The sequence below is a fragment of the Sparus aurata genome, chromosome 12 (assembly GCF_900880675.1).
Source record: "Sparus aurata chromosome 12, fSpaAur1.1, whole genome shotgun sequence".
In the NCBI taxonomy this organism is placed as follows: Eukaryota; Metazoa; Chordata; class Actinopteri; order Spariformes; family Sparidae; genus Sparus; species Sparus aurata.
The window spans coordinates 25,402,462-25,428,655 of record NC_044198.1 but is presented as its reverse complement, the minus strand read 5'-3'; the positions used below and the strand labels follow the sequence as shown (position 1 = coordinate 25,428,655).

The following is a 26,194-nucleotide window of genomic DNA, read 5'->3' as shown; positions in this document are numbered from 1 at the left end:
ACACACACACACACACACACACACACACACAAACCCCTGAAAACAGCCGCACTGGGTCACAAAGGTCTGAGCAGACCTGCTGAGGTGGAGACATCACTGGCGGTAAGACCTGTCACTGATTCAGGCGACCTCCTTTCATGTCAACAGCGCCCACAGAGGAAGGTTAGAACCAGGAGAACATCGGGGGAGGCACGTCAGCCCCCCGCCGACTCCTCCACCGCCTCACACACACACACAGACACACACACAACTTTGAATAATTCACTGGGATGTTGTCGGCTCTGGTAAGTCTGTTGCAGAAGCCCCGGACCATATGTCAAGAGCGCGAGAGAGGGAGAGCGAGAATCTGCAGCTCTCACTTCTGGTCCTAATGAGTGCAGGGACTAATTGAGATGGCAGCTTGTGCATCGTTCACAATCCTCCAGCTGCAGCAAACACAAACAACAATAAACACTCACACACACACACTCTCCCAAATACAAAGAGGAGTCAGGACACAGACCCCCGGAGGACAGGAAGACTGCTGCAGGATCTGAACGCGGCTTCAGCAGGATATTATTCTTTTAAATATATTTGAGGAAATTTAAAGCACTTTTCTGGGTATCTGCTTGTTTAAGTTATTCAACGGAACAATTCACAAGTTCAACTGAAGTAGACGGGGACTGAAAAAAAACATAAAATGGCTTCTTATATCTCATCCGGCATATTCCAAGTCCCCAGAAGCGTATTTGATCCTGGATCTCTGGGATTCCGCAGACTTGGATCACACCGGACGTGAATGCTGCAGAACTGTTCTGCTGTGAAGCTCCAGGAATGTTTCGCGGACTACGAAACTTCCCCGACTTTCCATCGGCATCGGGGTGAACTGTTCCTTTAACTACAAATTGTGCATTCCTTATATTAATGTCTGCACATTTTGAAAATTGATTCTCTACATTTCAGGCAGATGTTTGATTCATGTTCTGTACCAAATTCGCTCGATTCTCCGAAATCTGATATTTAGGATTTCTGCCAAACAAACCTTTTCAAAAAACACACACACAAAAAAAAAAACCTTGTATACGTCAGTGATTTGCATTCGCATCGCGCTGTGCTGTGTTTCTTCCTCCTGCCTGACTGTGCAGTATAAGGATGTCACACTTCTTAGACTTAGTGAATGTAATCCTGGCAGAAATGTTCTTTTCCTCTCCCTTCCAAAAAAGCACATCGGGAGTGTGAAAAATGTAGCCTGAAATGTTAGTAGCTAAATTCACATCATCTCCAGGCATGTAACAAGATGCAACAAGAGGCTGTTTCTCTTTTTATAAAGAGACCGCGCTTACAGCTGTTGTAAGAAGAGACTGAGAACACAATATTCAATAACACACAGTGGACTCCATATTAACCCCGTCCAACACATCCTCGCACCTGAACGACTGAAGAGGCGATCGACAGCGACTCCTGAAACAAAATATATATATACTATTTGTAAAACAACACGACGGCTGCAGCGACAGGCGAATATGACCGTCATCACATGCTTGCTGTTTGGTCAGGTTTAGGAAAAGATCGTAGTTTACTTTCACGTTACTTAAATTATGTCTCCTCGTTCGGTACCAAATATCAAAATAGTAGGAGTTGATCTCATCAGCTTCAGTGAGCCAATAAGCATGCAGCGTGCTCCTCCTGCCAAGATCTAACAGTGCTGGTGATTGGCTGTCTCGAGGCATGCGGGAAAAACACCAGGAGCCGGTATTCAAATCAAGATATATTGAACTTTTTACTTCTTATATGTAAATAAGTTATGTACCTCAGTGGTCCCCAACCACTTTGATACCGGGCCGCAGAGAAAGAATAAATACGTTATTTTATTTCCGTTATATTGACGATCATACTCGGAAAGTTGTTTTATTTTGAAAAATGGATTCTCTTTTAACTACATCTGTCTGTTCCTCTTGGCGTTAGATTTTTTTACCCTAAAAAAATCAAGCTAGTGGAAAACAAACGTCTTTGGAGAGCTACTTTCCAAAGAAAAAAGGAAAAGGCCCAAAGATGAGACGGAAGAAGAGGGAGATGGACAACTGTATTGAAGTTGGCTGTTATAATATAATCTGCTCTAAATTTTAATCGTCCCTCAAAATTTGTTGTACATGAAACCGGGCCGTGGTGTACCTGACTTCCTCCTTTGCTGCTGTAATAAACTATACGGCCACTTGAGGTCGCTGCCTAACAAGAAACATACATTTAGGCGGTAATAAACTGCTTGCACGGTTGATTATAGTCGAGCTGTACCACTCTGAAGCACATACATCATCTAAAAATGACAAGATCAACATAATCTGAGGAGGTAATCAACATCAGGCAGGCACAACGCTGCTTCTGAAACCCTCCCAGGAGGATATGAAGCCTGTTTAAAAACCTTAAATGCCACGTTTAGAGAATATCTAGTTAACAGGCTAAACATACTTAAACTACTCACTGCATTCCTCTGAACCTGGAGTGGATCTACTTCACCAGACAACGCAGCATTAGCTGTTCATTAGGAGCACAGTGATGTGTATAATCGTGTTAATCAGGGGCTCATATTCCGGTGAGCTCTCCTGGATATGAAAGGTTAAACCCCCTCTAAGCCCACCTGTGCTACACTGCTGCTGCTGCTGCTGCTGCTGCTGCTGCTGCTGGGCCAAGAGCGCCGCTGATTAAAATGGGGTCACCTCCAACTTTCTGTCCATGTCTGTCTCTGCTCTCCTGCCATGCCTTTGGCTTCGAAGCAACTCTCTCTCTCTCTCTCTTTCTCTCTACCTGTTGTGTCTCTACAAACTGTCTTCCTGCCTCTTTGATTCGATTCTGCCGGCACTTCTCCTTTCCAATCAAACATCAGTCGTAGATCAATTTCACAGTCTGTTTCAGAGGGATATAATACATGAAGAGGAAACTGAGCTCTGATCAGATAATAATAGCGCCACATGTTTGCAGTCGTCTCCTCCGCTGACCTGCTGTTGATGCAATTTGCCACAAACAGAAAAGAAAAAACATGGCTACAATCAAGAGAACTCACTCGTTAGGCTGCAACTAATATTGTTATCAATGTCAGATTGATTTTATAATAAATCATCTCATCGTTGTAGCTATAAAATAAATATCTGTCTCTATTTTTTGCAGGTCTGTTGCACCAAACTCCATTCTAAAAGCAGACGATTTAAGTTTAAGTGTCCACATGCATGCTGGGGCGCTCATAGTACGTCCAGAAATCATGAGCCACATGTGGCGACCAAACCAATGACATTATGGATGCGACAGGAGGAGATACGTTTCCTACGTATGCTGGCCAGTAAACAATCCCCAACCCTTCGTTCAGCAGTCGTCCAACTAGTAGGAGTCCCTGGAGTTGACCCGCGAAACGCTGGAGAGATAATATATCTAATCTGTGTTGGAAACGCCTCGGTCCAAGACAGATTAGACGTATAATCTGCATATCTTCCATATCCTGCTGCCACCACGACACTGCAAAATAGGGCGTTTCATTAATTTCTCATGAATTATGCATCAGTCTTGGTTCTAAAGAGATGTCTGGTATCTGTCCTCGACTGAATGGAGCGACACCTGCAAGCTAGTTCAGGCAGGCAACTCGAGCTGCACCGCAATCATCTACCAAACGTGACTCTATTTAAACGGTAAAAAATAAAAATCTCCCCACCCTCCCGTCTGCCTGTCAGTGTCACCACTGCAGTATCGCTACATGTTCTTTCAGCACCACCACCACAGCATCCACCTGTAGGCTCCGACTGGGGGGTTCAAGATGTTTTGTTAGTCACTTTCTATTATCTCTATGTAAACATATCAGCAGGGAGGTCAGAACCTAGACGCCCAAAGTTTTACTGCTCTAATGAACATTTTAAACGTGAGTTGTTTGACTTAAATTCTAGTGTTTTTTTGTTTGTCTGTCAGCAGGATTGTGGAAAAACCAGCCACACAGTCTACATGAAACCTGGTGTAAAGGTGTATTATGAGCCAAGGAGCGGATCTGAATCACACCTCAGATTTATTTTCCCTTTGTTATCATTGTGAGTTCGGTTCATGGAAGGACAACCTGTCTCTTGTGCCTTGGATGCTCCCAAGAAGAGCAGCAGCCGATCGGTCAGGAGGGACCAAAACAGCCGAAGAGGATGGTGTGTTTACTGGGGAAACAACAAGTCACAGCGAATCGATCGCAGTCGATGAAGCCCAAGACAGAAATGACATATATCTTAAAGGGATATTCCGGTGTAAGCAACAGTACAAATAGGGTCTCAGCACATAGTCCGGGGCATCTAACCTCCGCTAGCTTAGCTGGATTTCTACTGAAAAGCTGACTAAATTTACCACTCTTCTGCAGCAGCTTCCTGTTGACGGGAAGTCCCGACGAGTCGATTACCGAGTGCAGTAGAGTTCCGCGGCTCATGGATGAAAATGTATGATTATGACTCCATGGAAAAGCAATCAAAGTTCATATGTGTCTTACCTGCCAGTTTATAACAGTTATTATCGAGAGCGGACAGGGAAAAGAACGGAATTGAGCATTTCTAACTGCACTCGGTAATCATCGCGTCGGGACTTCCCCGACCTGGAAGCTGATGGAGGAGAGTTGAACTCTGTTTTTAGCTTCACAATAGAAATCCAGCTAAGCTAGCGGAGGTTAGATGTCCCGGACTATGTGCTGAGACCCTATTTGTACTGTTGCTGAAGTTTGGTGCTGTTCTGAGCATTATTTGTGGCTTTTTGGTGGCGGTTTATATTTGGATCCATTTACTGCAGTGTATTGTTGTCGTGCGGTCGTTTCTGAGGTTGATAAAACTCCGTAAATTAGCGGTCTGCTAACTTGATCTCTCGAGAGGGAGTCTAACACAGTGAACAAACACTGGACAACTGTAAAAATACGATGACTCTTCATCCCAATCCACATTCACAGGCACCAGTATGAGGTATCCTACACATTTAGCCGTTAGTTGTAGTCGTTACTGAGCCCTCGTGGACCGTGTCTCATGAGTGAAGCAATAAAAACCACCAGATATACTGAGGAAAAATGTTCCACACTTCATACTTGAAGGCCAGTAAATACTGAGTGTGAAGTCTGTACTTTCACAAGAGATATAATCATAGAAGAGTGGACTACTGGCCTTGGCAGAGGTCAGCGCTCTCCAAGTGCCCTCTAGAAACGTCATTATCTCAAGAAACGTGGTTAAAACATAACGTTATATTATGTTTTTTATTATACAAGTCACACATATATATGTACGAGGGGGTTTAAATCCACATATCCAATATAAACAGACACAATAGTAGCTTTGCCTTTCAGCCCCCTACTTCATATTCCGTGTTGCTTTTCCTTCTCAAACGTTCCTTCATGTTTCTGTTCGGCTCAGCCTCACTTTCCCTCGTTCTCTATCTCCTTCTGATGCTTATTCTCAAAAAGTTTGCAGCCCGAGGATCTGGTTGTATAATAAGGCCGGAGCCACTCAACCATGGGAAACAATCTCCTCTGTCTCCCCCTCACTTCCATTTCTCTCTCCTCTCACTCACAAGTAATAGGAGGGCATTTAAAAAAAAGAGGAGAGAGGCGACTGAAAAGGAGGACGGCGGGAGGAAGGAAGTTCAAGAGGAAACGAGAGAGGTGATGTGATGAGAGGGGAAGGCGAGTTACAAGATGAATGAGTTCTTGAGAAGAGAGGAGGAAAGGATCTATGTATTTATTCTCTTTTTTTTTTTCTTAAATCAAGCCCAACGTGCATTCCCAGCAAACTTTGTTCAACAAAACAATGCCCGTGTGGGTCGATGAAAGCGCTCCGTGTTGCTCTCTGGATGCAGACTGCAGTTGGCTTTGCTTCCCAGCTGGAGCGCTTGAATCTGCACTCAGCTGTCAAGCTGTCTTTCTGGCAGATTATCACTCTCACCCCGAGAAATTAGACCACGCAGCGATCCAGCCTATCTTCATACACAGGCACAATCCGCACATTTAAAAAAAACAACAACACCAGCACACACACACATGAAATGCACACGGCAACACATAAACACACACAATCGCGAGCCTGTTCTGTGACATTACATCTCTGCTGGGTGATCTCATTAACCACAGACACCGACAGCGAGATGAAACCAGCGATGCAGTGCATGATACTGTGTGTGCGTGTGTGTGCGTGTGTGTACGCTGTGTGTGTGTGTGTGTGTGTGTGTATGCCGTGTGTGTATTCGTGGCTGCTTTTACAGATCGAACGTTTGTGCTTGTACACGAGGGAAGACAGGAGTGACGAGGATTAACAAGCAGACTGAAGCCTGCTGGGAACTGATTGATGATTTAGGTGTGTGTGTGTGTGTGTGTGTGTGTGTGTGTGTGTGTGTGTGTGTGTGTGTGACTTTAAATTATTTAAACACACACACACACTGAAGAAGTCCTCCCTGACAGTCGGAGGACATTCAGCAGCTCTATGACACCGACTGTCACTCTGGATTTTCAGAATAAAATCACATAGTTGAAGTGCTGAAATCTTCTGGAACACTGTGTTCAGTCAAGAGTCCAAATCAATCACAAAAGAATCACATGAAGCCGTGACAGACGTCAAGAACTTTCACTGTGATGACAATAATGAGTCACTGTATAATCCGACCAGCGTGCTCGCAGGTGCTGATCGACCGTTTGAACTCAAGTAAAGAACTGATACCAGAAACATCGACTTAACTACAGCACTTGTACAATATGAAATGCAATAGAGAAATCAGCTCAGATGAGAAAAGGTTCAGCAACAAGAGTGTGAGCAACATTGTGAAGAGATTCTGTATTGTGTTCACATAAAGTGGAGAGATTAAAATAACAGTGGTTAAAATTGAAGCAGCGGAGCTGAAATATCCAGACTTTAAGTCCCTCGGATGGGTCAAGACCCAAATAACATCATCCTCCACTTCCCATTATGCAACTAAATTGGATCTTTCGTTCGACTGTCACTGCTGGTAAATGCTTACTTGGCTTACTCTTGGCTTTCGTTGCCACCAGCAGATACTGTCAGGAAAAAGGATTTGCTGCAGGTAAATATGTGGTTTTAAAAACATGATTTCTAGGAGACAGTGTTGAGTAATGTGTTAGAGAAAACCCTGACCCTGAAGCTGCCACAGTCTGACTGATCCAATCACATCTCCATCGCGAGACAGACGAGAGTTACCCAAGCACGACGTCTTACAAACCAGCCTTGTCACCAGGAAACAATGTGGATATTGGACAAACCTGCAAACCTCATTTTTCATCGTCTTCTGCTGACATGTTTGTTTCTTTCTACAATATCTGCTGCACATTGCAACTACGACATGTTTCGGGTCAGGGGAAGATCATGTTTACTGTTACAGTGCCGGTTTTGGACATCCAGTATTTTGTCAATTGCAGATTGGTCCAATATGAATGTTATTCTGAGGGGTCATGAACAAACAGACCAGAATCATTTATGTTGCAGAACAAACACAAGAGTCATCTTCAAAGATAAAGCTTCCAATGAGCCACAGAAGACAAAACACAGCTCATTATTCCGTCCTCACAAGATAAACAGCATCACTTGTTTCAGCAAATCCCCCCAAAAAACACGACAAAGACTTCCAGCAGCAAAGAAATGAGGAAGTCAGGTGGCGTAAATATAGAGCGAGAGATGGACGAACTGTTGGATCCTGATCATGATGTTTCTTCTGTTGAGTCATTTCACTTATTTTCTAATCTTTATCTTTATTCTTTCTTTTTTTGCCTTTTATTGTTTTCTTAACACTACGTGATTTTAAACTATTGCTTGTTTTTACTGTTATTATTTTTTGTAGACTCCAGGAAGAGTGGTGACCACTTTTTTGAAGCTATCAGACGTCCAAAAAACAGAATGAAGAATGATGGAGGAGGATTTTCTACAACCTGGCAACCCAAAACGACTTCCTATATACACACTTAAGAGTTGATTATCTGCTGTCTCCATTCTTGTTTACAATCACTTACTTAGTTTGTTAAGAAATGTAATTTAAATGTTCTATTGGATGCATTTAAAGCCAGCTGTACTTCTTCAAACACAGCGACTCCTTCAGCTCACAGCCGTGTCTCTGGGCTGGACAGAGCGGACAGGCGGGGTGTTTACAGGGAGGGCCGCCTGGTTTGAATAATTTGGTTTCGCCAAGCCAGAGGTTGCCAACAGACGGCTCTTGGACGTCCAGCCTGTCCGCTCTCTCTTGCCCTAGAGATACTCCCAAGAAGAACAGCAACCGACCGGTCAGGAGGGACTGCAACAGCCGAAGAGGATGGTGTGTTTACTGGGGAAACAATCGCAGTCGCAGTCAGCTACATTTCTGGAGGGGCACGTGAAGGCTACGGTGAAGAGGCATGAATCAAGTTTGAGGGGCCATCGACATGGAAATACTTTTGTGTGTAAACGCACGTGTTTTGCATCGTTTTGGCCGATCATCCACATGGATCCTGTAAACGCACTTTTTTGAAACCTGGTCTCAGGGTGGAAAAAAATCAAAAACGCCGCGCATGCGTTCTCGTGTGGACGGCGAATCCTCATACTTTTTTTCGTATCGATGACGCCGTCTCCCCACCCTTCGACCTCTAGCCTTCGACCTCTTAACCTCGTGACGTCTCACAACAACAACAACAACAACAACAATGGCGGACTACATGCTTGTGTTCCCGCTGTAGAAGATATTCAGCCTATCAGGGTTACCAGGACAAAATATTCTGCTCCTCTGCCACTACGCTGAGCGAAAAAGGACTATGGACAACCGACTCGCCATTTTCGTCTTCTTCTTCTTCTTGTGTTCGGTTTCTTCTTCTACTGTCTGTTTACAGCGCGCAAGCTTTATGCACATGCTCCGTCTCTTCTTTTCCATTTTTGGTGAATTTCAAGCGCCACCTATAGGCCTGGAATATGAACTACAGCGTGTTGAGGCTTTTACAATGGATCCATTTGGACGCAAATATTCTTGAAACGATGCCGAGGAAGACTGGTGGAAAAAAGGTCGCACCAAGACAAACATTCACTGACAACATCGGGGGAATAACTCATTTCACTATCATAATTTGATTAATTCAGTCTGATTTTGAAAGTCTAGAAGAGCCGCGCGATTAAATAACTGTATCTCCATTCAAGTTAGCAGTGTGCTAAACCGGATGTTAGCCTGTGGAAGTCTCCAGTGTGCACGCTCTATGGCAAAAGACAAGAGTTCATTCTATAAACACAAAGTCTTTTTTTTGGGGATGTCTCTGTTGACTGACCTGCATTTATCCTTTTTTATTGCATCACGATTTACATCACTGCAGCCACTTCTTCTCACCGCCTGAGGTAAGATGCAGTCTGTTTGTCGTATTTGTTTTGATGTTTTTGTTGCGTGTGTCTTGGATTGCGACACAAATCCAGAACAATATCCTGACATCAGATAAAAGCTGCCATCCCAAATAATTAATCAACACACATGAAAGCCATTAATCAGCGGTCCACTGTTGTGGATGGGTGACGGTTCAACTTTCCTCTCTATAAACTGGAGGGATCTCCCCCTCAGTGCAGCTGCAGAGCTTGTTGACAGGTGGATCTCTCCTGATCGAGGCTCCCACGCACAGGAGTGGGCTCGGGTCCACATGGACCGGTGTCAGGATGCCTGTGCAGCCCTGATTTTTTGGAAGCTCAGTAAATAGCCGGCAACAGCGTTTTTATTTCAGGACTTCAAAAGGCTGCTTCTCTCTCTCTCTCTCTCCTCCTCCTCCTACGAGTAGAGATGTCTGAAAACAAATCCAGGGATGCCCAGGAATCTTTTGTTTTTTTGTTGTTTTTTTTGCACAAATAATAATAATTAAAAAAAAAAAACTCAAGCTGCTGTCATTTAGCTTGGACAGAAGCCAGGACAGAGGGGAAGGATTAGAGAGTGGTGGAAACAAACATGCATTTTATGATGATCAGATATGAGATGAGACTGTACCTCCTGCTGACACGGAGCTCCACAGCAGCCCGATCCACAGCACCGCGGGGAAGGCGGTGCGGAGTCGGTAGCCGAGCGGGCGGGCGGCCGGCGGCATGGCGAACAGAAGCCGGTCCGATAAAAAAGAAAGGAGGAGGAGGAGGAGAAAGAGGAGGAGAAGATGCAGTAGAGTCGGGCAGGTGTGGATGGAGCCGGGAGCGGATCAGAGCGAGCCGACGGTCCGCATGTCAGCGCAGCATCCTCCTGACTGCAAGGAGCCGAGCGCCTCCTGCGTCCTGCCTCCGATCTGTCCTCCTTTCTCCTCCGCGGACTCTTCTCTCTCTCTCTCCTCTCTCTCTCTCTCTCCTCTCTCTCTGCCCTCCTCACCCGCCCACCCCCTCCACACACACACACACACACACACGAGGGGAGCTGACCTTAATGATAATGAAACTTTTGCTCAGAGAGAGAGAGAGTAAATGTGTCAGGGTGACTGTTGTGGGCTGCAGCAAGATCAGGACACACTTACATAAGATGGAGAGTGAGAGAGAAAACAGACAGAGTCCCGTGTGGTGCAGATTTACTGGATAGATGAGGGGATGTGTGTGTGTTTGCAGGGGGTGGAGGTGGTGATGGAGGAGGAGGAGGAGGAGGAGGAGGAGGAGGTGTCTCATCCCCCCACTTTCACCCAGAGCTGGTAATCTGTTTAAGTAGCTGTATTTCACTGTAGCTTCAGGGGGAACTGAACACACTGCAGGCGGATACATGCTGACCACTAGAGACACTGGTGTTTACTTTATAAACCAGATCAATAGTCGTTAATTTCACTGTCCTGTAATATCAGTAGATGTAGCGGTGTCACCAGGAGAGGACGTGGCAGCAGATGCAATATATTATATATTACTAGTTGCCTTCATTTTAAAGTAAAATGCCAAAATAACCTATGATTAACAGTTAAATAGCCAAGATCCTTGTACTCAGGGAGATCACAGTCTGATATATAATGAGACAGGAATAAATATTATTAATCGTAATCGTAATCCAAAATGCAACCTAGGCTTTTTTTGTGAATGTTTATGAGTCAAACCTTCATGTAAAAGCATCATTACGCCAAAAGAGGCACTTTTAAAGGGACAGTGTGTAACGATTTAAGTAATTTATTAACTCAAATCAACGTCTTCGTTCATAAGTAAGTCCTCATTAGTGTACAATTACCTCTGCCAACAATCTGACTTATCCTCCCAAGAGAAGAATTATCTATCTGAATATACATAGCACGGGTAAGCTCTATGGAGGCCGCCATGTCTTTCCGGTTTTAAAAAAACTACGGACTGCCAAGAGGGACACAAAGCACTACGTGGTACTACGTAGTAGGGCTAAACACATTTTTGCTCAGAGCTAGCTTGACTGCGGAACTGAGAGAGAACCTCTAGTTTTATAGCCTTAATAACTAACTACATCTTTACCTCATTACTTGATTCAGTAGAAATACTCGACGCTGTTTGGAAAGAATCCATATTTTGAAATAAGTTTCTTGTCCGTCAGGGCCTCCGTAGCTTCCGGAACGTCTCCAACGTCTTCAGAACGGGAGGGGTGAGCAAAGGAGTGTTGCAGTGTAGAACCTCACAGCTAGATGGCACTAAATACTTGATATATTACACACTGTCCCTTTAAGATTTGCCGTATTTTTGTTTTCGGGTCTTAACTCATTTTCAATGGGAGTGCTACGGGCGAATTAGCGATAGCATCAAAATCTCTATTTTTAAAACAGTAAGAAGGCTCAACACAACATGAAACTTTGCTGGTAGCATCACCAGGGTCTCTACACATGAATACGAGCATTGAGAACATTGTTTGTGTACACAGAGTTTACTAAAAAGAAGGTTTTTGAACAACTCACGTTAGCAGATGCTTGTTCCGCTAGCCGTTGCCATGGCAGCCGAGACGTACTCAGGGATCGACACGTCTGCGCTGCCATGACGACGGCTTGAGGAGCAAAGTTTCATGTTGTGTCGAGCCTTCTTAGTGTTTTATAAATAGAGATTTTGATGCTATCGTAAAAGAGCCCGTAGCAGTTTGAGCCGAAAACGAAAATATGGTAAATCTTAAAAGTGCCTCTTTCTTCGTAATTATGCTTTTACACGAAGGTTTGACTCGGGTACATTCACGAAAAAGCCTAGGTTGCATTCTGGCACGAGTTTCGCTTTGATGCAGCCTATAATGACACGACAAGACAAACATCTCTTCTTCTGTGTCTTTTTATTTTAGTCTACAGAACAAATAAAGCATGGTGTGATTCATTCTCAGTCACACAGAGACTCAACAAAGAACTTAGATAGGCTTGAATTTATTGAAAACAACAACAATAAACGCGTCGTTTCGGTCTGTAACGTGTAATACACAATTGAAATATAAAGAAAAATGCAGTAAAATGTCTCGTGTGACTGTTATAATATATGAGATCATGAGATTATTCTGATTTGACACTCATGTAAAAGGAGGATTTTACTTTAAGTGGTTGAGGAGTTTCATTGTGAACTCGACCGAGTCGCCAGAATAAATGTTAGCGAAGGACGTTTCTGCAAAACCCACAGATAAGACACAAAATGAAACTTTTCTTCATGTTGGAACTTTACGTTTGTTTAGGTTAAACGTTTTATTTCTCTCGTGTCACAACGCGGTGCTTCTGCTCTGTTAACGGGTCACCAGACAAAACCACGTGGTCAGAACAAAGGGGGATCTTCTGGGAACAAATATCCTGATTTAGTACCTCTCACTGATATTTTTTGGCCACCTGGATGCAGCGTAAACACAACACTTTGCTATAATCATCTTACAATGTCGATATGGTGAAGCTTTACTGCATGTCTGGAAGGTACAGATCAACATAAGCAGTGTGTCCGGCTGATAAAAGTAATCCTTCTCCTCCACCTCCTGCAGGAGAACACCCGTCTCTTCTACCTGCTGAATGCTCCCCTACGTTCCCCAGCTGGTCTCTCTAACTGTCCGTCAGGTAAAAGTTCACATGAGGTGAAAACAGCCCAACTTCTCCTAAAAAGGGGTCAGGCAGGCAGGACAAAAGGCTGCAAAACTAAAGTGTAAGCACAATAGAAAAGTCTGGCAGGGGGAGACGTGGAAGTGAGCCAATATCTATACTGCAAGGCTGATGAGGGAGAGTGGGAACAGGTGAGCAGGTGAGAGCGGAGGTAAAGGTGATGGGAGTGGCAGGAGAGTGGTTACTGGATCTGAGATGACGGACGTCGACTCTTTCTTTTTAACTTTAGCTTCAGAATGATATGTGGTTGTTTGCAGTTTGCAGTTGATATACGAGGTGGAGGAAAAGTAATTTAGGTTTGTTGTCGAGTCACAGACGTACAAAAAATAATACATTTAAATTCAGAGTTGCACAAAAGAGCGTTTTCCAGCTCCGCTCCTCCAGACAGCCGACGACGTTTGTGCAACCGTAACGCAGACAGTGTTAAAGTTACAGTGCGTCACCAGAAACCATCTCTCATTTTCATTACTCTCACCAAAATAACCTCAGATCAACTTCTTCAGGTTCAAATCCATTTGTTCTTTATTGTCTATAAAACCTTTTACTCACCATCATCATTCAAAACTTCTTGATCATCATTTTCCTCATGTTTTGTGTTTAGAAAACAACTGAAAAAGTTGAGTCTCACTGCAAAAACTGCAAACTGCTCTGACCGACTGAAAACTAACCAGAAAATGGTGGAGACACTTTTTATGTCGTATGCAGCGACATAAAGAAAACAAACATACACAACAACACCAGGAGGGAGGAAGAGAAAACATGTCTCCTGTCGGACGACGTTTTGTGTTTGTTTCTGTGACTTCACAAGACAATATTCACCAAAAAGTCTTCTCTCTTTGTGTCATGACTGAATAAACTGAACAAACTGACCTTAAAGGACAAACACTGTTTCACACTGTTGTAACTTATTTCCTGTAGTAAGAGTGTGTGTGTGTGTGTGTGTGTATGTGTGTGTACGTATGTGTGCATGTATATAGTACGGAGGGTGGGAGGGAGGGGCTTTCTTTATTATTGTTTTATGTTTCCTGTGTAAAGCACTTTGTGCTACATACTCATGTATGAAAAGTGCTTTATAAATAAAGTTGATTGATTGATTGATTGTACTTTGTTTATATGTGGCGGACCCTGCCACCTTTCTAGCCCCAAACAGTGTTCCCCTGAGAACAACTTGTTTTCTCACTTATGGAAACAATACATTTGTCTGAGTTTGTATCATTTCCTCATGAATGTTGTAAATATTAAAATTCGCAGTTTCCCCTTTAAGTGAACTGAAAGACTGATTTTTTGGAGAACGCAGCTGATCTAACATTTACGGTTTGTCCATACTGACACAAGTTAGAACATTTTTAATGTAACGCGCCTCTTTGAATGACTTTAAACAAGCTGCCAGCACATTGGTAGGTCTTAATTTTCAGGTGATAACGCATTACCAGATTTAATAACTTAATTAGAAACACACTATATTACACTAGGTCCTTTAGAGTTGGGCGTGAACAATGACGCAGGTCGAATTTGTCTTCAAAATAAGAGCTTTACATTGCACCATAATGGAGGTTAGAACTGGGTTCTTAACTTGCTAGCATCTCCTGGATCTCAGCAGCTGTCCAGTTTTTCATCCTGTTTGCGGATGAAGTGATGGACTGACTGCTGTGATCAGCTGTTTCCTGGTTTTAAAACTTCCCAGCTGTGGTTCGCACAACAGTGCAGGTCATTGACACCTCCACCCGTCTCACGCAGAGGCCGGCACATCGACGTCTCAGATTTACATAGACATGGAGGTGGAAAAAAGTGAACCCTCCGAGGACCAAAACAGACCCCAATATACCGCCTTCTGTCTAAATCTGCGGACCTGGCTGCAAAAAGGACGAGCAGATTGGCGGCTTGCTGCCCAGTAAAAAAAAGGCTTTTGTTACTGCTTAAAGTCGTATATTACTGTAAAGCGTTACTTTTGTACTGACTTCCTGCCCTCCATCTGCAGTTCAGTGTCATGAACATACTGCAAAATGCAGCCGGATGCAGCAGGACATCCTGATATTCTGGCATACTACATTTGACACACTGTGTTTGGGACACACTATAACTTTTTTCCGGTGTTCTAGAAACTACGGTAGAGGAGGAAACAACACAGACAAGAGACTGTCTCCTAGGGGCTGACTGGTGTTGTGACGCTGTCTGCTGTTTGGTGCCGAGCAGGTCGCGTACGATGACTTTTTCAAGGCTTTTTCTCCGGAAACAGCCGCCTGCTGCTGCTGGAAACAACACGGTGAGAGCTGGGAGAGCGAAGCAAACACTGCCCGAGAGCTGCAGAGCTGCTGATGGTTGTGGGGTTTGTCGGTGACCTCTTTTACGTGGAAAAAAAAAAATGTCCCTCGCACACATCTGAGCTGGTCGGACCCACTTTGCTTTTTCCATGTAAAAAGACAACATTTGTATAACGGGCTTCAAACTCTCCTCTGCCTGCCTCTCTCTCTCTCCGAGCCCGTCTATAATGCATGACAAAAGGTTATAAATGATTCAGTGATATCAATTTATAAAGTAAAAAAAAAAAAGCTCCACAGTCAGACAGGGAACCAGAGACTGTCTGTGTGTCCGTCTCCATTTCTGTTTCATGTTTGGGCTTTCATATGAAGGAAGTAACACACACACACACACACACACACACACACAGCTCATTAGACAGCGTGCTACAACAGCTGTCTCGCCCTCTTCTGCATGATTCTTCACTTGTAACTCAGCTGTTGACACATCCAGACGAGCTGACGGGGGGAGAAACAGAGCGTAAAACAGGGGGAAATTCAAAGAAGAGAGGACATGACTTGTGCACGAAGACAACATTTATTATGTGCTCGTTTTTCGGCGTCGGTCCACTCAAGAGTGCCGAAACACACGGAGACAAAGAACAACATCAGTTCTACAGAAGAAGAGAAACGCTGTCACAGAAGGCTGAATATAAGCAGACTTAAATCACTACTTTATCACACCTAGCATGAACAGAAGTCTGACCTTTTCTTTCCAGTAATTTAGACAAATAAGCTCCTTATAGTTGGTAATTGTTTATTCGCTTGCTTTTGTCTTTTAAAGGCCAATTTTTTTATCTTAAACTATCCATTTGAAAACTTTTGCTTGGTTTTATTGGCTTATTAAATGCAATTCCTTTTCATTCTAATGTCTCAACAAGGTTTAACAAACTGTAACTGCACTACTGTCTGCAGAAAATGAGTGAAAAGAAACAAAGTCTCATGCATCTGGTGATGTTAGTTTCCCTTTGTGCCGAACTCGTACCAAACTGTGCAACGGGCCCACTTCTGTAATTGCAGTTACAAACATTACAAGCTACATTACATTTACATTCAGGGCATTGAGCAGATGCTTTTGTCCAAAGCGACTTACAATAAGTACATTTGTCACGAGAGAGAAACCGCGACACATCACCCTCGATGGAGTAAAACAAAGTCGATTACCGAGTGCGGTTAGAAATGCTCAATTCCGTTCTTTTCCCTGTCCGCTCTCGATAATAACTGTTATAAACTGGCAGGTAAGAAACATATGAACTTTGATTGCTTTTCCATGGAGTCATAATCACACATTTTCATCCATGAGCCGCAGAACTCTACTGCACTCGGTAATCGACTCGTCGGGGCTTCCCCACAAGAGGAAGCTGCTGCAGGAGAGTGGTGAGTTATGTTCACTTTTCATTATTTGTGGCTATGAGTGGCTTTTTGATGGCGGTTTCTTGGTGGAGGCATAGACGGCAGTGTATTGTTATCGTGCGGTCTTTTCTGAGGTTGCTAAAACTACATACGCTAGCTGTCAGAACACTGGATCTCTCTAAGAGGGGGTCTCACTCGGTGTCACGGTGTGTTAGACCATGGACTAAATTTACTTCTCGGGAGATCAAGTTAGCAGACCGCTAATTTACGGAGTTTTATCAACCTCAGAAACGACCGCACGACAACAATACACTGCAGTAAATGGATCCAAATATAAACCGCCACCAAAAAGCCACAAATAATGCTCAGAACAGCACCAAACTTCAGCAACAGTACAAATAGGGTCTCAGCACATAGTCCGGGGCATCTAACCTCCGCTAGCTTAGCTGGATTTCTACTGAAAAGCTGACTAAATTTACCACTCTTCTGCAGCAGCTTCCTGTTGACGGGAAGTCCCGACGAGTCGATTACCGAGTGCAGTAGAGTTCCGTGGCTCATGGATGAAAGTGTATGATTATGACTCCATGGAAAAGCAATCAAAGTTCATATGTGTCTTACCTGCCAGTTTATAACAGTTATTATCGAGAGCGGACAGGGAAAAGAACGGAATTGAGCATTTCTAACCGCACTCGGTAATTGTCGCGTCGGGACTTCCCCGACCCGGAAGCTGATGGAGGAGAGTTGAACTCTATTTTTAGCTTCACAATAGAAATCCAGCTAAGCTAGCGGAGGTTAGATGCCCCGGACTATGTGCTGAGACCCTATTTGTACTGTTGCTGAAGTTTGGTGCTGTTCTGAGCATTATTTGTGGCTTTTTGGTGGCGGTTTATATTTGGATCCATTTACTGCAGTGTATTGTTGTCGTGCGGTCGTTTCTGAGGTTGATAAAACTCCGTAAATTAGCGGTCTGCTAACTTGATCTCTCGGGAGGGAGTCTAACACAGTTTCACGGTGATTTAGACCATGGATTAAACTTACACCAGAATATCCCTTTAAGTGAAAACAACTGTTGGTTTCATGTTGTACGTTAACAGCAGCATCCTGACTTCAAGTCTTATTGAAACCATCCATTCCCAACCTCCCTTTTACAGACTCTTTATACTACGTCTCCTCACTTCCTCCTTTGCAGCTGTAATAATTCCTCCAGCCACTCGAGGTTCCCGCCTCACGGGCAACACAAATATAGAATATTTATAAAATAAAAATGTTAAACATAGCCTGATTTCTTTCAACGGGCTTCAAGTTTTCCCTCCACAGCAAATGTTCAGAATGTCCTCAGTGTAACAGCGGTGCATCATCTGTATAGTATTATCCCTCGGCTGGTGTCCTGCTGTGATTATTATCCGGAGACTGTAAAAAGGATCATTGTCCGCATGAATAAACTCCCTGATTTTTCTGCTTCTCTGCGCAGAGACGAGCAGCTCTGTGTGTCGGCTGTGTGCCAACATGGCAGTGTGCTGTCTCCACCATCTCTGATAACCGAAGAATAAAATGATTAGACAACGGCCTCTGAAGGAGAGGAGATATCATTATTTCTGAGAAAGATCAGCCCCCTCCCTCCTCCTCCTCCTCCTCCTCCTCCACCAACACCACCACAGTGTCATCCGTCCTCATCGGCACTCATTCTCCCTCCGTCTAATCCCTCCCCTCTCTTCCATCTTACCCCCAATCTCATCTCTTTTATCTCTCTACTTTCCTCCCATCGCTTCTGGTTCTCACGCTGCGCTTGTGTGTTTTCTTTTCAGATACATGTGAGTGGAGGATAAGCCTCCGCAGTGAGCCGGGCTCAGCGACAGCCGGCTTCACGCTTCTACGTCTCTGTCTTCACACTACACGGCCGAGGTGCTGAGGTCACATTGAACCGAGTACAAAAAAACAACACTGGGCTTTTGTAGAGCTTTCTTTTTTTTTTTTTTTTTTGCAAAGAGACAAAGGACAATGATGAACAAACAAGCAAAAACATTAAGGCAATTATAATGATTACCACAAACAGGCTGAGTGGTGCGGCGGTGAATACAAAAGGGTGGATGAATGAAGACGTGCAGGCTGCGGTCAACAAATAGGAAAACATCCATCAATTACAAAGAAAAGACTAAAAGGTCCTGTTTGTTTATGAGCAGCCTTTTCTCCTAAAAATGACGTCTATGGTCAGTTTATACGTTTTTCTACATGTTCTGCATGTTAAAGTTAAAGTGAAACTCTCACCAAAATGCACCAGAGGCTTTTTTTTGTGAATGTTTACGAGTCAAACCTTCGTGTAAAAGCATAATTACAATGAAAGAGGCACTTTACTATTTACCGTATTTTCGGTTTTCGGCTCAAACTCATTTTCAATGGGAGTGCTACGGACACTTTAGCGATAGCATCACAATCTCTATTTTTAAAACACTAAGAAGTCTCGACACAACATGAAACTTTGCTGGTAGTATCACCAGGGTCTCTACACATGAACACGAGCATTGAGAACATTGTTTGTGTACACAGAGTTTACTAAAAAGAAGGTTTTTGAACAACTCATGTTAGCAGTAGCTTGTTCCGCTAGCTGTCATCCTGCCAGTGGAGAAGTGTCGATCTCAGAATGTGACGTAACCTGGAGGACAGTTAAGGTGGAACGCTCCTAAAGCTTAGTTCCATATAAATGCAGGATAATTTGTTGTTTTGTTGTTAGCGAAAAACAATATTGACCTTGAAGTTGAAAAAGGAGCCTCATACAAGAAACAATACTAAAATAAAAAGCTGCAAAAGTCACGTGAGATATCGCGTCGCGTTGCTGCCAGAAGACAGTAGTTCCACCTTAACTGTCCTCCAGGTTACGTCACATTCTGAGATCGACACTTCTCCACTGGCAGGACGGCGGCGAGCGGAACAAGCTACTGCTAACGTGAGTTGTTCAAAAACCTTCTTTTTAGTAAACTCTGTGTACACAAACAATGTTCTCAATGCTCGTGTTCATGTGTAGAGACCCTGGTGATGCTACGAGCAAAGTTTCATGTTGTGTCGAGACTTCTTACTGTTTTAAAAATAGAGATTTTGATGCTATCGCTAATTTGCCCGTAGCACTCGCATTTAAAATGAGTTTGACCCGAAAACTAAAATACAGTACATCTTAAAAGTGCCTCTGTAATTTTGCTTTTACACGAAGGTTTGACTCGTATTCATTCACAAAAAGTGCCTTGGTTATATTTTGGGGAGAGTTTCACTTGAAAAAAGGTCCACCATCAGAAGCTCCTCTCTCCCACAGAAAACACCGCTCCTGAAACGCCTCGCCAGTAGTCCCGCCTTTAATTCTTTGACTTTGTGACATCACACCATGTCACCATGTCACACACATGCATACATTATGCCTATACTCACAACAGAAGTGAAGCTAACTGGAAGCTAAAAACACGACACAGCTGACTGGAGACACTTGGCTCAGGCGCGTGTCAGCCGACCAATCAGAAAGGACCGGGGTTTACGGGAGGGGGAGGGGTCTTAAAGAGACAGGAGCTAAAACAGACAGCAGCACTGGACAGTTTGAGGAAACTGATACGTTTTTTAAGCATTTATAGCATCTTTCTTTTAAAAGCGCTGCTCTGAGATATTCTTCTTCGATATAAACTCTTTTGTAAAACGTTATAAAAGTCATGTGTTACAGCAATGTTTCACTTTAAGCAGTAAGAATAACGATCTGACCTTATTGTGAAAAAGGTCATATGCAACATCACATATGTAATATACAACTAAATATCTCTGGAAAGCTGCATGTTACAGACTAAGTTTTCATGCCCTAAATCGCCCACCACTGGATTTGTGATCACTTCGGTGCATTGATTACTCGATATGAAAAATTACCTATTTTATTAATGCATACTTGAAATTATGAGCCTTGTTAACTCTTGCAGTAGTTAACAAACACTCACATTCTCATTCATTAGTTCGAGACGGTTACTTTTAGTTCACCGTTAACCAAAAGTACATCATGTTTCCTGAACAGATATAATACAGATCTACTGTACGTAGAACCGATCACGTTGCAATCTTTTTGTGTACTAATTAAGCGCCGTTAACAACCATAGCTCCATTTGTTGACGACAGGAAGAATATAGACTTTTATACAAACCTTCTCCTTCAAGTGCTTTTGTTTCTTGACAAGATACGAAACACCTTGTAGTGAGGCTGCTTACAGCTGAGTCTAACCAGCATCTCTGCTGACAGGCAGGAAAAAACAGAACAAAGAGACAACAGCAGTAACAGACAAACAACATCACTCACTCCCTCTATTGTGCAAACTTACTTACACACCACTTACTTCGACTACAGTATCTTTCGACACAATGCCGCGTCTACAAAAGCTGCCGGGGACAATATTTTAGGTCACTGAGCAGGACGGTTTACACACTGAGCTCTGCCTCCATCCACGGCTTGTCTGGGACATGAAATTAACCAACAAACCCTCCTGCATTAACTCCAGGACGGACAAAAACACAATGCACTGACTTCTCCTTTCCTTCCCACACACACACACACACACACACACACACGCTGTGGCTGCTGCAGTGTGTGTGTTCGGCGCTGAGCGTAACACGCCCCGAGGCGGTGAAGATTTGCTAAAGTGGAGATCCTCCGTAGCTCCTCTATTGTTAAGATTCCTTAACAAGCCACATTTGGCTACGACGGCCTGCAGCAGTCAGATAACACACAATAGAAGAGCCACAGCCAACATTTGTTTGCCTCGCACAAACAGAAGCTCGCTGATCTATAGACTGTATGAGCTGGCACACAGCAGACAATCATTATTAATCGCTTGGTTTTAATTTTATTTGCTCTTCCCTCATCAATTTCCTAAACAGGATCCAGGGAACATAAAGCGGGATTTATTTGAAGTCGTTAAGCGCCGACAGCATGTTCAATAGCAGGAGTCAATCTCGCAGGCATCAGAGAGCAAGTGAAACTCCAGCTCTGTGACGCAGGACTATTACTGTAAATCATACGGCAATTACAAGCGAGGACAATCAGGCTCAATATACATAATTTCTGCTCATTGTGGATGTAGCGGTGAGAACGTGTGGAAGCAGAGATGTAATCACAGAGGAAGGTCTCCTACTGATGTGGCATACCTAATGTGCAGCTGTTCTGCAGCTCCTAATGAGAGCCGACTGCTTCGCTCGGCGTTCTCGGGGTTCATATCTACGCGCTGATCATGAAAGGAATACAGATTACAAAACGCACATGTACAAGTATGTTAGCTTTGAAATGAAGACAATGCACGAGCAGTGTGACAGTGTTCTCCTTGATTTGAACGTATCATCCAACATTGTCCAATATAAATCCTTGACAAGATACATATTGTATATAGTGCGTATATATTTACTGGATAAACACATTCTCATACTTTAAAAAAAGCCAAATAGCTCGATTGACATTAGCCCTTTTTAGATAGAAAAGGCGGCACATTTGCTCCAAGGTAAGGGCGGCAATGTGCCGGCCTGTCTTTCTAAAATGGAGGCGTAATATTCCTCCTTTTCCAAAAGTCGCCTCTGAGGTAGGTGTAAACATGTGACGTGACGTGAAGCTCGAAGTTGGGCTGTGAACAATGACAACAAATTTGTCTTCAAAATAAGAGCTTTACATTGCACCCCATTGGAGTTTAGAACTGGGTTCTTAGCGGGGGGCTTTTAATTTGAAAGTAGTGACCGGTCCTTAGCTTGCCGACACAACAACAAGCTAACACAACCAAACAGCTACAGAGACCGAGGAGGCGCTAGCATCTCCTGGATCTCAGCGGCTGTCCAGTTGTTCATCTTAATGTCCTCGGATGAAATGATGGACTGACTGCTGTGATCAGCTGTTTCCTGGTTTTAAAACTCCCCGGCTGTGGGTCGCACAACAGTGCAGGTCACCCACACCTCCACCCACCTCACGCAGAGGCCGGCACATTGATGCCTCGTTTTTAGATAGCAGGCGAGGCGGAAATAAGTGTACCCTCCGAGGCGGAAAATCAGCAGACCAAAACAGACCCCCAATTTGCCGGCCTCGGTCTAAAACCGCGGACCGAGCCGCCAAAAGGACGGGCAAATTGGCGGCTTGCTGCCCCGTCTGAAAACGGCTAATGATTCCCAGAACAACATGACCATTGCAGCACAAGACGTACCGCACCTTAATTGAACGGTCGCAGTTTAGGCATTAAAACTACTTTGTTAGGTTTTGAAAAACCCATTAAATCAGTTAACTGCGTCATAATAGGCATCCTGTGGTAAAGTCCAGAGTTTGTTGATCCAACCATCCTCCCTGTCCTCCTCCTTACGCGGACTTTGTCGCTCTTTATAATCCATCTTCTGACTTCCTCCTTTGCAGCTGTAATTATTACTACGGCCACAAGAGGCCGCCACCTAACAATAAGCGCAAACATTAGGGATCAGCCGGTACATCGTTTCTCTAAGATGTTAAATGAAGCCATAATGGATTCATAATGTTATAACTGGAAACTTCAAATATTATAAACTTCTAACTATAATAAGGACCTTCGCTCCTCTGACTCATTTCTCTTCAGCTCCACCCAGAAAATGTTAGGTGGAAGGAGCACGACAGTACCCTTTAACTCAGAACAAGTGTCATATTGTACAATAAAAATAGCACAGAAAGATGAGAAAGTGAAGAACTGGCCAATAATAAATGAACTGGCAGAGACGTTACAGCTCATGTCAAAGAACTTTAATGATTCAAACAGCCTGAAAGTACTTTGAAGATAAACTGTGATCCTGTGTGGCAACACTGAGAAATAACAGCTGACTGTAACTTAAGCTCTAATTAAATAATCATGTTTGCTTTGGATCTTTATAAAATCCTGCGCATCATTCTGGACTACAGTCGTGTTGTAAGAGTCGCATTAAATCGTCGAGGGATCTGCAGCTCAACAGTGCCACTTAAAATAATTAGGTCAACACTCAAGCATCAAGCCAATCAGTGAACACTTATGTATGACACACTTCATCACGCTGAGGTGCTAAAGTGGGCCACGAGTAACGGCACATTTCAACAGCTAGTAGAGTTCAGCGCACAAGTCGGATAATCCCAAATACTTTTCCAGGAATGTGACAGAACAGATGTTAGAAAAGGGGGATTATCGTCTAAAAGTCTGAAATAAGGCTTCATGGAAAATCAACTGCTCCGTAGATCTGCTACAGCAAATGAAAACAAGCAGTTTAAACAGCTTCGTGAGTTAGAGACGGATTAGTAATTCACAAAATCATCCATCTAATCCAATCATCTACTGTCACCTGTGCACTGCTGAACTCTGAGCTTGAATTCAACGTATTTTTCAGCCTTTCCAAAAAACCAAAAACACGAGCAGATGTGTAGGGAAGCTGTTTGTTTGCTGCTCTGACATCTTTTCTGAACTAGCTTACATTGCTAATGTTAGCATGTATACCTAACTAGCTTACTACCTGTAGTGCACAGGTCTCAAACTTCAATTAGCTTGGAGCCACAGTTCTCACCACTGGTATCGTCATCTCGTAGGAGGGCCGCACAGCTTCAACTCCTACAAAATGTTGTTTTTAATTTCCATTATTAAAGGGATATTCCGGTGTAAGTTTAATCAACTGTCTAACACACCGTGAAACTGTGTTAGACTCCCTCTCAAGAGATAAAGTTTACAAACCGCTAGCTAGCGTAGTTTTAGCATCCTCAGAAACGACCGCACGACAACAATACACTGCAGTAAATGAGTCGATAACCGAGTGCAGTAGAGTCCCGCAGTAATGATCATCATTGAGCTGCGGGACTCTACTGCACTCGGTAATCGACTCACAGGGCTTCCCCACAACAAGGAAGGCTTCTCGGGTGGTGAGTTTTGTTTATATTTTCCGACAAATACGGCAACGATATCAAATGTTTGATGCCTCGAAATATGTGCTGGGACCCTGTTTCAGGGTTCGTACGGGTGCTTGAAATCCTTGAAAGTGCTTGAAATTCAACATTGTGTTTTCAAGGTCTGAAAAGTGCTTGGATTTTAGTTTAAGTGCTTGAAAGTGCTTGACATTATAACTCTGTGTTTTGGCAACATTGGGATGAGACAGGATAGTTTGCTTATTACAAGGAGAAATAAAATCAGTGTGTGTGTGTGTGAATCATCACACATGCAGCCTGGTAGCAATAAAGAAGGACGGCTGAGGAGAAGGTGAATTTGATGCAATTTGGACTGATGACACGTTCAATATTAATAAACTTTGATGAATGAGCGAACAGCTTAGAAAAGTTTATGTCAAAAAAGAAAATTACAGGCTGCTCTCAGGTCTCTCTTTGTCTCTGTCTAAGTGTGCCTGAAGAACGCCAAGTGGCTTCCCTTTTTTGGATGAAACTTTGTGTTCTCCTTTCATTTTTAAAGTTGTTTCTATTATGAAACATAATTTTAGATGTTTACAGCATAATACAATGTACATAATTGTGATTAAAAGTGAAAAAAAAAATCATGAGTATATAAATATTCCTGTAGATATGTATTTTACTCCAGCGATAAGGTGCTGGAAAATTTTGTAAATGACCCTTAAAAGTGCTTGAAAAGTGCTTGAATTTGACCTTGAAAAATGTGTACGAACCCTGCTGGTTCTACTGTTGCTGAAGTTTGGTGCTGTTCTGAGCATTATTTGTGGCTTTTTGGTGGCGGTTTATATTTGGATCCATTTACTGCAGTGTATTGTTGTCGTGTGGTCGTTTCTGAGGTTGCTAGCCGTCTGCTAACTTGATCTCTCGAGAGGGAGTCTAACACAGTTTCACGGTGTGTTAGACCATGGATTAAACTTACACCAGAATATCCCTTTAACATAATAATACAAGACTGCACATTTTGATATGATTCATTTTGAGCATCGATAGCTTTAGTCAGCCGGAAACACTAAAAGGTCATTTTAAGATGATGCCTCTAAAAGATTAACAAAGATGATGTCAACATCAGCTCAATTAACTGGCTGGCTTGATTAAAATGTACCCTGACAGTTGTTTATTCAGCTGGAAAAATCAATAGTTGTCATGTGGAATTGAGAAGCTGCTTTTGTTTACTTCTGGCTTGCTTTCAGAAACACTTAGACATGATGATCAGTTTTACTGTAGCTGCATATGTACTTTGTTATAACAGAAAGCATGACAGGTGGGCCAACAGTAAAGAAGCTGCGCAGGCTGAGCAGGTCATGGCAATACTGTGATTCCTTATTTCAACAAGAAAAGAAAAAAAGCTATGCCTGAGAAACATAAAGCCAACCATAGAGAAAGAACAAATCAGTGAAAAAGCAACTGCAGTGGATGGAAAAGCTGCAGACTCTCGGGAAATCACCAATAAGGATTCTGAAGCAATGCTACAGGATGTTGTGTTTGTTCTGTCCCTCTTTACCGCAGTGTGTTTCCTCTCCTGCCTTTCTTCGACGTTCCCTCCTGCGAGAAACAAGACAGGAGAGGAAATGGACAGAATCTCACAGCCTCCCTCATTTCTTTCTTTTTGTGAAAACCACACTGATGATTCCTGAAA

At 43.3% G+C, this 26,194-nt stretch overlaps 1 protein-coding gene across 2 annotated transcripts in view; it reads right to left on the bottom strand.

The window, feature by feature from the left end:
• The window catches only part of sez6l (seizure related 6 homolog (mouse)-like), a 60,428-nt gene extending 49,889 nt beyond the window's left edge, over positions 1 to 10,539 (bottom strand). For both annotated transcript variants that reach the window (XM_030436214.1, XM_030436216.1), the window contains exon 1: positions 9,949 to 10,539. In XM_030436214.1, the coding sequence (XP_030292074.1) occupies positions 9,949 to 10,045 (97 nt within the window). In that variant the 5' untranslated portion in view covers positions 10,046 to 10,539. The remainder of the gene's footprint in view (positions 1 to 9,948) is intronic.
• Between the last annotated feature and the right edge of the window lie 15,655 nt (positions 10,540 to 26,194).